The sequence below is a fragment of the Patiria miniata genome, unplaced genomic scaffold (genome assembly GCF_015706575.1).
Source record: "Patiria miniata isolate m_02_andy unplaced genomic scaffold, ASM1570657v1 HiC_scaffold_9, whole genome shotgun sequence".
Lineage (NCBI taxonomy): Eukaryota > Metazoa > Echinodermata > Asteroidea > Valvatida > Asterinidae > Patiria > Patiria miniata.
Window position 1 is genome coordinate 22,058,438 of NW_024037076.1, and position 13,983 is coordinate 22,072,420.

The 13,983-nt window shown below is 38.1% G+C and overlaps 1 protein-coding gene across 2 annotated transcripts in view; it reads left to right on the forward strand.

Annotated features, from left to right (window-relative positions):
• LOC119720060 (transcription factor 12-like) overlaps positions 1-13,983 on the forward strand; it is a 108,033-nt gene that overhangs the window by 58,427 nt on the left and 35,623 nt on the right. For both annotated transcript variants that reach the window (XM_038189580.1, XM_038189581.1), the window contains 6 exons: positions 2,148-2,283; positions 2,591-2,631; positions 8,210-8,312; positions 9,057-9,214; positions 11,973-12,150; positions 12,547-12,626. In XM_038189580.1, coding sequence (XP_038045508.1) covers positions 2,148-2,283; positions 2,591-2,631; positions 8,210-8,312; positions 9,057-9,214; positions 11,973-12,150; positions 12,547-12,626 — 696 coding nt within the window. The remainder of the gene's footprint in view (positions 1-2,147; positions 2,284-2,590; positions 2,632-8,209; positions 8,313-9,056; positions 9,215-11,972; positions 12,151-12,546; positions 12,627-13,983) is intronic.

Below are 13,983 nucleotides of genomic sequence, written 5' to 3' on the forward strand. Positions count from 1 at the left end.
GGTTGCAGACCAATAAATAAACTGCCATAGACACTAGTGATAAATATACCTACTTCTGAAATTCAGGAAAAATATTCGAAACTCTCCAAGGTGTTTGAAACGTGTGTCTCAAACAACTTGGAGAGTTTCGAATATTTATCAAATTACAGCTTATTTCATCATCTTTCATTTTCTGTTAAAATTTTTTTGGTTAACTGATGACTTTTAGGAAAAAATTCCATCCAAAGATGATCACCCCTAAATGTAGTCCTGTAGCTCATCGCCATAGAGCAATTTGTAGGGCCCAATTTCATCCGAATATCACAGAAACACGAGCTCGCAGTCCTGTGCACGGCTTTTTTTTTTACAAACCCTCAAAATGCTCTAATAACAAAAAAATTTGAGGGCATGCAAATGGTGATTTGGCCGGCGTAGGCAATTTTGGGCCTATTTACTGGCCTGCAACCTAAAACGTTTAATACTAAAGGGTGAGGTCGGCAATGGAGTGTAGCTATGGGCGCTACATACGCTAGGCAACTTAATCGGGAAGTATTTTAGCTAAAATTGTTCCGTTATCGTTTACAAGATTGTTCTGGTTTAGTGCTAAACCCTCCCGCCGCGGTTGCCATTGCATAACTCAAATCAGTGTAAATTGTAAACCGTTCAGAAAAAGTTTTAGTGAAAACGTTACGCTTAATCTAGTTAACCAGTGTTTTGCATAAGTAATTTTTTCGGTGTCACTCATTAGCATAGACATGCACATTGTCAACCTTAAAAAACCACAATGTTGATGGCATAAATACATGTCACTTTAAAGGCTTTTTAAAACAAAAAGTGAAAATAATTAATGATCCCTTACAGGACAGGTTCATGTATATTAAAATTGAAATTAAAGATTTTTTTTTAAAATGCCACACAAACCTTTTAAAGCTACAGTCCATCATTTGTAATTTGTGCATTTTGTTCGTTTGAAGCAACAAAAGAGTTCAAAATCTAATGAAGGATACTGAGCAGCTAACCTGGTGAAGTTTCAGCTAAGCTTCAGCTGTACATTCCGAGAAAAACAGCATTCTAAGATCTCAATTTCAAATCAAAAGTTACTGAATCATGTTTTGAATTGTTTTGAATTGCAGCTATACGCGACGTAGCCCACTGATCCGACGAATTATAACAACCGCGCGCGCGTGTGCGTCGTTCCAATACTTGTGCGCGCTGTGCTGAATAACAAAACGAACTACTAATTTAAATTTTCCTACGGTGCTTCTTAAGAATCACCATTGGAAATGCCTTGTTTCGTTAATTACTTCAAAATGACAGCTTCCCAGAAAGAATAATTTCACAGGGAGTTTGTTTTTCAACAATAATTACGCCAGTTACTTTTCGGATGGCTGCAAATGATGGACTATAGCTTTAATTTCCATGCTTGCTAATAGAATTCTTTTCAATTTACAGAATGAAAACAGTTTTTATACGTGATACATGTACATGTATGTATACCTTTTAGAAATGCTGGGCACTGTACATGTATCTGCATGACTGTACTAGTAATTCGACCTGCGTAGCAATATGTCCTAATTAGCATAAAACGCCACATCTCAAATTTACTGTGATAAATTAATTTATACATGAAATACTACTAATAATAATAAAAACATTTTATAGCACAACCTTCACATTCATGCATTACATAATGTGCCTCAAAAATAATACATTAAAACAACTGGAATAAAAATGTATTTAATTCCAGTCCAGATAAAAGTTGGTACGAATACGTAGCAGAAGTAGGGGTTTTCTGCATTTTTTTCTGGATTCTTGGATTTTAAAAAGCCTGAATGAGAATGTTTCATAGCTGTATTGTTTCTTTTTTGGTCAATAGTTAATGTGAAAGAATCACAATGAGAAGTTTTTAGGAGTGTCTTTTTGGGGGCAAATGCGTGAATGTACCTTCAATAGAATGTGTGTTGCTCTGGCATGTGTGGGATGCCGCCAAAAAATGTTTTCGGGGTAACATTGTATACATGTACATGTAGCTGACATATAACAGCTGTATATTAGCCCATGTGTGGGTTCATGTTATTTCCTGGCTTCAATTTTCCAGTTTATGCGACATTATATTTTAGCTGTTGAAAATAAATTGTATTACTTTTCTTTGCCGTGATTGTTAACAGAGTGGAATGCCAACTCTTACCAGCGACATGTCCAGCGGTAGTTCACTTTCACCTCATGCCAAGCCTGGTTCACCTTATTACTATAGCCCTCACCACAGACGCAGACCACTTGTGCCTGAACATCCTACATTTACAGGTAACTCCTCAATATGAACAGTCTTCCTCAGTATCACATGTGTAGAACCAAATTACTTCCATTTGGTCCTTCACATTTTACAAAAATCAACCAAAACAATTTGAATTCCACTTCTTAAAATATGATTTGAGGCATTTGGAGAGTATGAGTGGCTAAAGTTAGCATGTACAAGTGGGAGCGACTAGCTTGAGTCACTAAGCGAAGGGGAGTTCTGCATAGAACCAGTTGATATTGCTAGGGGTGCTTTTGATTGCTTCGGTTAAATACCTGTCAAATATTAATTGGTTTTTATCTCTGTAATTTTCAGGGCCACCAAAACGAAGGAAAGGCCCCCCAGGGGGGTTAACAGTAAGTAATCATTTCAGAAATCCTCAATTCATATTGACATCTAAATGACTTAAAAGTGGGTGCATCCAGTATATTACTTGTTTGTGGTAAGAGCGTCCCTTTGGTTAGTGTGATTAGCTGGAAAAAAAACGTAAGGGTCCTGATTCCTCACATTTTAATTGATGTTTTTGCAAGCTCTATGTGGGGTACATTGTAAGTGTTTAAGGGTACAAAAAAGAAAAGAAAATACAGTAAACTGTCGTTAACTCAAATTCGGATTACTTGAAAACTCTGTTTACATGTATGTCGAAGTAATACTACATTCCCATCAAGAGAATAGGATATTATGTACATAAATACCCCCGTAACTCAAAATTGCGAAGTTTTTTTCATTATTCAATACTGCCCAACACTTTGTCTTTTCACGTGGGGATGCAGCGTACATGATGCCATTGTGATCGGACTCCAGCCTGTGGCCGCAACAAATCCTGGCTTTCGAGTTACACGTAGCCTGATTGCTACCGCTGGCCCAATTGTAACCTGCACGCCAGCAGTTCAATCTTGCTGGCTCTTTGCGGTGGACATGCGTTCCCTTGAGATTTGACTTAACAAGAGTTTACTGTACCTTGGAATAAGTCAAGGCACTCACAACCAAAGTTAAACAGCTTTAAAACTGTTTTGCCCATACCATCATGATATGTCACACTTTGCTTACAATGCATCATTCAGGAAAAGAAATGAGGCCTAGCAATCACAACGCTGAACATGCAAATTATGCAATAATGTAATAGGTCACTGGTATTTGTTCAGAATGCATTGGTAGGCATTATTTGCTTAGAGTTTTCCGTAAAGCATTGGAGTGTAACCTTCAACCTAAACTATTTGAACATTATTTGTTAAATGTTTACGGCTGCCCTACGCAGTGCTTTCTTTTTTCCATAAAAGAAATTAAATTAGACTTGCTGAAATATCATTCAGAAAAGCGCAATTACATGCAAGGCACACACAGGTGGACATAACGCACATACCAGGCTGCAAAGGGAAACCAAAAAGGGGGCTTTGGTGGCAAACTTCAGTTCATTCTGCTATATAGTACTGCACCTTTCAGATAAACGCTGCCAACTGGCCTGGTGTCCAGCCTCAAGTACTCATTGGAAAAGGCCCTAGTGTGCTGCACATGCTATCAGTTTACAATACCAGATGCTTCAGTGTAGTCGACTCTCTGCGGAACTGTAAAAGTCAGAATTTTATCAAAATCGATCAAAATTATATTTCAAATTTTCAAATAAGCCACAAAGGGAAACTGACTAGGTGAAAGTTGAACAAAGAAATTGACTGGAGCGGGGTTCGAACCTGCGACCTCCGAATTGCCGTTCTGGTGTTCTACCAACTGAGCTATCGAGCCCTATGTTGGCGGTTCCCCAATTTGTCAATATTCTTGTTAAAGGGGCGCTAGTCAGAAGACATAATCCCAGAGGTCACGATACTATAGCAACATTAGCAATACTGCACACCTGGGAAATAGCAAACAGGGATCACTCAAAGAGGATACGGCAATTATATTTCGGCATTTTGTTATCCGACCCCATAAATGTGAACAAGGAAAAAAGCTTAACAGTATTTGACAGATCTGCTGAAGCAGAATAACCCACCAGTGTTAAGACACACAAAAATACAACTTGGTTGTGAAGTCTAATCATTGCTGATACACTCAAGTTGAACAATACAAATTCACTGTGCTCACCTGCTGTCATATACATGTAACAAGTTTATTTTACTTGTTAATGGCCTAAAGGTCCAATTGAATGTCTTCAATTTTCTGGGGGAAAAAGTTTTGCCAGAGCTGGAGGAAACTGTTTTAAGATGGGATCAAAAAAGTTGGAAGTCCACTGCACAAAAAGTCATTCGAGGCCGTTTGCTCAACACGTAAAATCGGTAGCTCACAAAATATCCCCGTGTGCGATCAATTTTTGCTGAGTTTTCTTGCTGCTCCAGGCCGTGAGGCAAATATCTATCCTGTTTGATTTTTTTCACCTTGCGAGGTGAAAACACACCGTGTGCGGGCAATCTGAGTTATATGCTGAGCCAAAAAAATTAACTAGCTCATGAAATCACGTACTCTGTACACATGATTTTAAGATATTGTTGTGCATTTCTTCTAAAGCCTGCTGGCATTTGTCCCCATTTTTGAAATCACGCGACTGATAACAAGAATACATGTAATGTACTTTCATTGGCTAATTAGTTTTTTTAGCTCAGCACGTTGCTCAGATTGCCCGTACACAGTGAGTTTTTTGCCTCGCGAGACAAAAAAAATCAAACAGGATTTGCCTCACGACCTCCCGAGGCAATAAAACTCAGCAAAAATTCACCGCACATGGGGATATTTTGTGAGCTATGTTCTGAACAAACGGCCTCGAATGACTTTCTGCTCAGCACGTACATTTGTACATGTAGCTCTCATGTGCGGCAGGCTTTAAGAACAGAATAGTTATTCCCAACAAGCAACATACCATGTAACTAGGCGCCTTTCCCCCCCCCCCCCCAAAAAAAAATTTAATTAAAAAAGAGGAAGGGTCAGTACATGTAGGTAGGATTAGGTTTTATTTGTTTACATACATGTACTCACCTATAATAATAATTGGCTTATTATGCTTGCTGACAGGTGTACATCTGAGCAAGTCCCTGTGATTTTGCATTTTCCTGCCGAACCCCGCCCAAACCATTGTTTGGTCAAGATTGTTGGACCTTATCAAAAGGAAAATGTTCAAAACTTGAGAGTTGATGTGCAGTATGGCAATTCCATCGTTGTGGACTTTACATTTAGAGCCTACTGATCAATTTGAACCAAAAAAAATAAATAAATAAAACACTTGCAGTGAAAGCAAATTTTATATATTCTGTACAACTCTAGTTAGGCCTTGATGACATGGATAACTTAGTGTTAGCTGAATTAATTATATATTAACTCTATACGAACACCAATGACATTTTACAAAAGCATGCTTTTGTTAATGTTTCAGACATTACATTATACTGAAATCAATTTCACACACGTGATAAAAAAACCCACTGAATCATGGTATTCTTACCAAATTTAGCCCAAAAAACAAACGTTTTTCTTTTTGGACCCCCCCCCCCAACTGGCACACCACTCAAATAAATGGTTCTAATTTTCCCCTTTTATTTGATGCTACATAAGATTTCATAAATTTGTCACTTTTCAGCCGTGCCCACTTTTGCCTGGATTGCCCAGTACCATCACAAGTATTTATGGAAATAACTTCCAGTTAAATGACACTTGGCATTACTTTGGAAAATAGTTTGCCTCAAAGGAAAGATTATTTGAATTACTGACCCAAATAATGCAACAATTGACTTCATATTGAGTTTTTTTTAACCAATGTAGTTTCAGTAATCTAATAAAAAGAACTAAAGTGGTAAGGCCAAAAAAAAAAAAAAAACGGTCTCTGGTCAGACCGAAGCTCCGGAATTGATGCGGCGACGCGTTTTGTTTTGTTTTTTGGGTGGCTTTTTTTTTTTTTTTTTTATGCCCCGCGGCGAAGCCGAAGGGGCATACTGTTTCCGCCTTGTCCTTCCATGGGTGGGTGGGTGTGTGTGTGTGTCCGGACAAATCTTGTCAGCGCGATAACTTGAGAAATACTTAACATATGAACTTCAAATTTGGTTTGTGTATTGTTCTTGGTAATCCTAAGAACCCTTGTGCATTTGGGGCCGAAAGGTCAAGGGTCAAGGTCACAGCGACTAAAATAAAAGAAATCTTGTCAGCGCGATAACTTGAGAAATACTTTACACGTGAACTTCAAATTTGGTTAGGCCTATTGCATTGGGGGTCGAAGGGTCAAGGGTCAAGGTCACAATGGCTAAAACAATAAAAATCTTGTATTTATTATGAGATCATAGGGATTAGGGATTAATTCATATAAAACCTACAGAAGACACTAATGCTGTCAATGAACGTTCCATGTGACCAAGGTACATGTAAGTTGATGTTAAAAGAGTGGTGTTATGTCATGGGAACAGTCACGGTTGCGGGGCATTTGTGTTTGTAAACACACCTGACTTGTTCAAGCTTGAATTGTACAGACAAGGTGGGTACTATTTTGCTTTTTTGTGTCCTCATTATACATTGGTGTCCTCCATAATTTGCCTTGGTGCCCTTTATCATTTGCCTCGGTGCAATTTCCCCATTCCTTGGTGCTCCTTGGTACAAACATTTGAGGAGGTGCGGCAAATTTGAGGAGGCGCTGTTGTAGCTTCCGTGTTAATTTGAAGGGAAAAAAAAGGTTGACGTGCATGATTAAAATCGACGCGCGCGCTGACCAGAGACCGATTACTATTTTTTTGTGGCCTAAGCATTGTAATAGAAACCACACAGCAATGCAGCAACTACCGGTATACTGGTACTGTACATGTACCGCCGTACTCTGCATTAGTGTGAAGCAAGATGATTTCAATGTGCTGCAACACAATGACTGTTATAATATATTCTCATTAACATTTCAAGCTATTAAAAGCAAGTAAAATGCAGACAATATGTTAAAACCTTACGTTTAATATTTTCCTTTCAGTTCATTATGGTGTGGAGTCTATTGGGTATTTGTTTACATTCTTTTGGGGGTAAACTGAAGCCCTGTTTGTTTCAAACACTACAAGTCACCCTAAACTGAGTGTTTGATCTTAAGCTTGAGACTTCCAACCGTGGTCCCAAGCAGGTCAAGCTCCCCTGGGTATCAGACTGAGAAAAGGTCACATCCACAATCTGACTGTTCTCTGTCTTAAATAATGACAGTCTAGTCTATTCCAACTAATAATTATTGTAGTTGTCCGTTCTGCAAAAATTCTGAACAGAGTAAATTATTTAATTGCATATTTTGTTGTCTTCATAGAGTTCATAATTTAGCTGTTGGCAATTAATTTGTGATGTCATTACTTGGATTGCTTTGTTATTCAATTCACACATCCACATCATTGCACACTGAGCATTTTGGACAATAATGTAATCACTTCATCTCTATCTAACGCCACTGAATTAGAGACAAATGAAGCCAGTACCTCTTCAATACCCTGTGTCCTTGCTTTGCCAGATGGGGCCCTGCATACAGCAAGCATTCAGTTCATTAAGTAAATTGCAACTTTGTCCCATCCTGATTCCAGCAGTTCAAATTTGTCACTAGATTTTTCTTACTTATAAAGAATCCCTGCAAACTCTGCACATATGAGGTAATGCATACGTGTTGTTATGATTTTGACATTGTGCAATGTACATATGTATGGTTCTGTTTCACCTCTGCCAAGTGTTGTGTGATTGAAGGTACATGTACCACTACCAGAATACATGGAAATATTATAGATATAAACATACTGCAGCTGCCATACTACAGTTTATTCAGCACTTTACCAACATTAATCTGTACAACGTTGTGTGCTCTGTATAAATTTTAAACAGTAAAAGAAAATGTGGTGCTTTTTGATAAGTCATTTGTTGGTAGCTTTTGTGAGCTCTTAATATGTTTTGTATTTTAACACTCTTGTCCAGTTAATAATCTTTGATTTTTTAATTTTTTTTAATTTGCAGGTGTATTCTCCTAATAGTCAAGAGGACTATCACCATTCATCCGATCCATCCAGTTACCCTTCCCCTAAGCCTCCAGGCATATATCCTAACGAGTACTTCATGGGTAAGCAAGATGCCAGGAGATTCATATGGGAATCAATCCATGAATGTTTTATTAAATCATCAAGATTCATATTAGGAAAGTTGTATTTTTTCAATGATTTCAACGCCATATAGCATAATCCATACATGTAATACGTACATACACATGTAATGGCATTCTGTGATGTCAGGCGAAAATAGCCAAAGCGCAAAGCTGGCTCCATCAATGTGTGTACACATGCTCAGCACTTCTGCATGCATGCGATTGGATCGGATACCGGGGACATCCGCAATATGGGCTACGCTGTGTTTTTGACTTTAACAAAATAGGAAACAAAAAGTATGTCTTATTTTTTCAATTTACTTAAAGTACTGTTTTTTTTGGGGGGGGGAGGGGGATTGATTAAAATCTTGGGTTTTTTTTTCATATATTGAAAAATCCCAAGTAACCGAAATGTTCTCATTTTATTTTGTTTTTCTAAAATTGTCAAATTCAGAGTTGGCGGGTTTGTAATCCAACAAACTAAAAAATGCTGGCCTAACTACGACTGTATACTGCAATATGCATTGCAATATAACTTGCGCCACGTATGGGCCACTCAACTCATCTAAACAATGTATATTTTGGTCAGTTAGCAATCCGAAATTGAGAACTATGACACCTATTACTGCAGGTAAACCCATATTGTTCCTGTGCATCTGGGGAGTTAAGCCTGACTACTATTATCCCCACAATTCACTGTAACATTGAGGTTTTTTCTTCCAGATGCTGCTTCAGGCACCCACAGTCCACATAGTACAGATCCCTGGAACAGTAATGGGCTGGCCCCATCCAGTGCTAGCTTTCATTCTACTTCCATCTTAGGCAACTCTGCTTCTTCATATTCACAATCACAAACTACATACCCACCACATGAACCTATGGTAAGAAAACAAAATGTATATCATTCTCTTATTTTTCTGTTAAATTAAAAACAATCATTATGCTCCTCACAACTGATATTTTATAGTCTTTTTTAATGTTGTGGCTATGAGCCTGTTTTCACCTGAATGTCCAAATACGCTGGATCAGATCCCTTAGTACTGGGTGTTGTGGGAATGTTTAGTGCAAAAAGAGTGATTTAACCCCATCTGATGCAGCATCTTTATAATACGGATAGGGGTCTCCCAGTTGGTGGATCCAATCTTGCCAATTGACCTGGCTACTTCTGGTCATCAAGGCGCTGTAGTGTAAGCACACAATGAAAGGGTGATACAACAATAAGATTCATTGTTGCAAATTGTAAGGATAAAACAGAGAAAGCTTCCATGATGGTAGGCTTAGTGTGTCTACAGGGCCTTATGCTGATTGCACTGAGAATTTATGATGCAAAATGGGTGCTTCACAAAGCAATTTGGGATGTTCTATTGTTAGAGTTGTTAGTCTCTTTGTAATTGGGGGTGGGTATTATTTCACTTTTTTTCACTTTTTAATGTTCTGCCCCTTTCAAAATATGTAGTAGCCTACTAGAAACAACAATCAAACATTAAAACAAACATTGGAAAAGTTTAACCCCCCTGTACATGCCATCAAAAAGTTTTGGGCGAAGGGCACCCTCTATGGCTAGTTGAACTGACATGTTCCCTGACTTCAAAAGTCATCAAAAGTAATATATTTTGCAGTTCAATGATTACTTAAACAAGTGAAGTTACTTTTACTGGCCATTTCTTGCAACATGATTGTGAAAAAGTTGGTTTTTGGTCCATAGTTAGATGACAGTTTTTCCACTCACTTTCCCTGAGCATATGACTGCATTCCTAATTTGAAACTTGTGATATCACCACTCGGTTCAGGGTGATTAAGTTCCAACGTCATGATTGTTAATCAAGTTTAAAATTTGTGACCTCCACTTTACCATTGTTGAAATCTGCCTTGCAGTAAACTTCATGGATAATTTGTTTTGTAATTAATGAGGTGGGTAAAAATATTGGTATTAATTATATTTAGTTCTTCATCAGCCCAAGTCAACTTGGTCAAAGCTACATGTACTAACTGTTGATCTTATTGAGCGAAGATAGCCAGGTTCCTTCTGAGAATACTCTGGTGTAACAAGTTTACAATACCAGAAGTAATGTGCAGTGGAATTCTGCACAGGATGAATTTAAGGATAAACTAGTACTATAAGGCATGGGAGGACTATTCGTATCATCAGACCAGGTTGATAAGTATATGAGTGTATGGAAGACTAGGCCCTAGACTAGGCAAATCTGACGCTATATTTGGGTAACAAAAGCAGATGCAAGGATGGATGATATTCAACAGAGCCGGTCATGGACATCTCTTAAATAAGTATGCATTCAGCATGAATCATACCCGCAATGACTTTTGAGTGAATAGCTACATGTATATATATACTATTCTCTGCTTTTCCCTTTCAATTCAGCATATACATGTAAATTTATCTGACACAAGTGAACTTGTTTAACACTTGGACCAATACTAGCCAAGTTATGTGTAAGCTTGGAAAACGGGAAAAATTCAACAAATCGCAAACAATTAAAAGTGCAATCCTCCTCTTTTGGCAATTTTCAACGGTCCGTTTAGTTGAGGAACATGTTTTTCAACTTTTGTGTTTTTAATTATTGTTTTGGTATGTGCTGAAAATTTTTTTTCCCCAGGCAAAACAAAAATAAGTAGACCTGTTGGTACATATAACTGCATTCCGCATACAAAGCTGCATGGGCATGTGTTTTAAACCTAAGATTTTTTCTTTTTAAAAGTAAGAATTTGTATCGGCAATGGTTAAAGTTGTAATGACATACATGAAATACACTTCAGAGGTGAAACAAAAGGATTTACTAAACAAAAAATAAGGGAAGTTTCTTTATTTCCCCTAGATTACTAACTTTTGTCAAGGCTAGACCAGTGTGGGAGAAAATAGTCTGGAGCCGAAAAATAGTTACATACACTTTGTGCACAAGGAGTCAGGGCACCATACTATATTTTCAAAATGACACTTTGAGGGCCATGTACAGGGGGGTTAATGGTCTCAAATAATTTTTAAAGCATTTTTCCCTTGATTCCCATGGGTCACTACATATTTTGAGGGGGCAGCTAAAAAAGTATGGGCTAATACCCACCCCTATTGTAATGCACAATCATCATGCATGCACGATCAGGAGTTGCCAAAGCCTGTATAGAAATCTTGCCTGGAATCTTTAACCGCTGCTCTGTGTTTGCGACAGCACTGCAAGCACAAGGCTGCAACTCAACCGCAGCTAAGTCTGCTGTGAATCAACTCTATCAATCAACTACTGCATTATTTGCACTGAAGCCCTAGAAATTTCTAGGGAAAAAATGCCTATATGCGATCCAACGCTGCACTTATCTTTAAAATTGTTTTTTAATCTGCCCAGATATAGGGCAATCTATATTATGATTGGCTAACATGCTGCCTGCAAATGTAAAATCCTAGCTAACCTAGCCAGTAAAATTTATATGACATAAAGATCTTGAACCTTCCTCGCCAGATTAGACATTGTCATAGAGACATAAATTTAATTGTCATAAAGTCTGTATCGGTACGTTGGCAGGAAAAAAATCACAGTTCATAGCCCAGATTGAATAGATATTTAGTTGCAACCCTTGGTATAGTGGTTATTTGATTGAATGTTAATATCTTTTGTATTTACTGTTGTACAGGGCTATGGTCAGAGTCAAAGTGGTGGTCATGTCCACAGTCATAGTTTGTCTCCCGATCGTGATCCCTTGAGTCTTCCTCCTATGTCAACCTTTAGACCTGGGACAACAACCTCCTCCACGCATCCACACTCTCCATATTCAACCTCATCACCAACCAATGGAACAGACACAACATTAAGTAAGTTGGATTCTGTGGGCTTGCTACCAAGGATGTGTTAATGCAGATGATTTTTATCACTGCTTTTAGATGGGCGGATCTTTTTATTTTTTAATGTGTATCTATCGAATGACATGAAATTCCATATTGTGTCATAAAATACACAGATGGATCAAGTACGTGTAGTTTCATTGCTAAAGGTGCTCATAACCAATTAACTGTTACCACTTTAACCATTTACACTGTAAAGTGCACCTTGTGAAGGTATTTGGAGTAACTGATTGATTACAGAACGTTGCTACTTCTGCTAGACCCTCTCAAGGGTTTAGAAACCTTGAGAAAGCAAAAACTTCTTCAAATGAAACTTGTTTCTTTTTTTGCTTTGATTCATGAGATTACCTTTGTGTTTATTTGTAGCTGTTAGAGGAACGACAAATGTAAGTGGAGGAGGGGGCAATTCACAAACAGGAGACACATTGGGAAAGGCATTAGCCTCAGTAAGTATAATATGCTCAAATATCTTCTTCTTTTTTTTACTTCTTTTAAATTTTGAATTAACCAAATTAATTGTAGTTTTCACTGTTAAATAAAATTAGATTACTTTTACCATTCTCAGATGAAAGCAAAATATAACAGCATTACAGCAAATATGCATAATGCCATTCCCACTGCTGTCATTCCCACTGTCATTCTGACTGTCATTCTGACTGTCATACAGGTTTTGATGGTACCAAGTACCATAGTACCAAGTACAATGTGAATTCCCTATTGAACCACTGATTATTATGGGAAAAATAGCCAAATGTGATAAAGAAAAACAATTGTTTAGGTAAGTGTACAAGAGTAAACCTAGTTGGTTGATCTTGCATATTTGGGACCTGTTTGGTAAGCTGAAGACTTGCAATCTTGTGAGTGCCTCACTCTTTTATTGTAGGTGATAATATGCTTCTTAATTCCTGTAATACCCACAATCTGGGCCTACATGATTTCCTTCTCAATCATGCCTGCTCACAAATAGATCAAGTGGGAGTCAGGGGGTTTAACTTAAAAGCCTGTTTGTAAAGGGACATATATGTAAGTTGTCACGAGGGGTGTTGCACAAAAAGGAAACAATCCTTTCAGACTGTACTTCATTCTGTGTGGATGTTGTGGAAGTGTTTGCTGATGTTAAAACTGTTTAGTTTTGTCCCTTTTGAACCAACATGTTAAGAACTAAAAATGATGCCTGTATAGTACAACAGATTTTACCCAGAGTGTATACTAAGTTTTAGTAGGCGAAATCCCATTATAACAAATTGGAGTTATCTAGAGAATCCGCTGGCTGATTTTAAAAAAAGATTCCTGTATAGTGGAAAGGAGTTACCAGTCAGTGTATTGTCTGCAGATTGACAAGGAGGTAGCTTGGCAATCTATTGGCTTCTGGCTGACAAGGACCCTGTATAGCAGAAAGTAGGTACCTAGACGATCTATTGGCTTGTGGTTGACAGGGACCCTGTATAGCAGAAAGTAGGTACCTTGGCAATCTATTGGCTTCTGGTTGACAAGGACCCTGTCCGCAGATTGACAAGAATATGTATAGCAGAAAGGAGGTACGTGTACCTAGATGATCTATTGGCTTCTGGTTGACACGAACCCTGTTCGCAGATTGACAAGAATATGTATAGCAGAAAGGAGATTCCTAGACAATGTATTGGCTTCTGGTTGAGAATGACCCTGTGTAGCAGAAAGGAGGATCCTAGACACTGTATTGGCTTCTGGCTGACAAGAACCTTGTATAGCAGGAAGGAGGTTCCTAGACAATCTATTGGCTTCTGGTTGACACGAACCCTGTATAGCAGGAAGGAGGTACCTGGA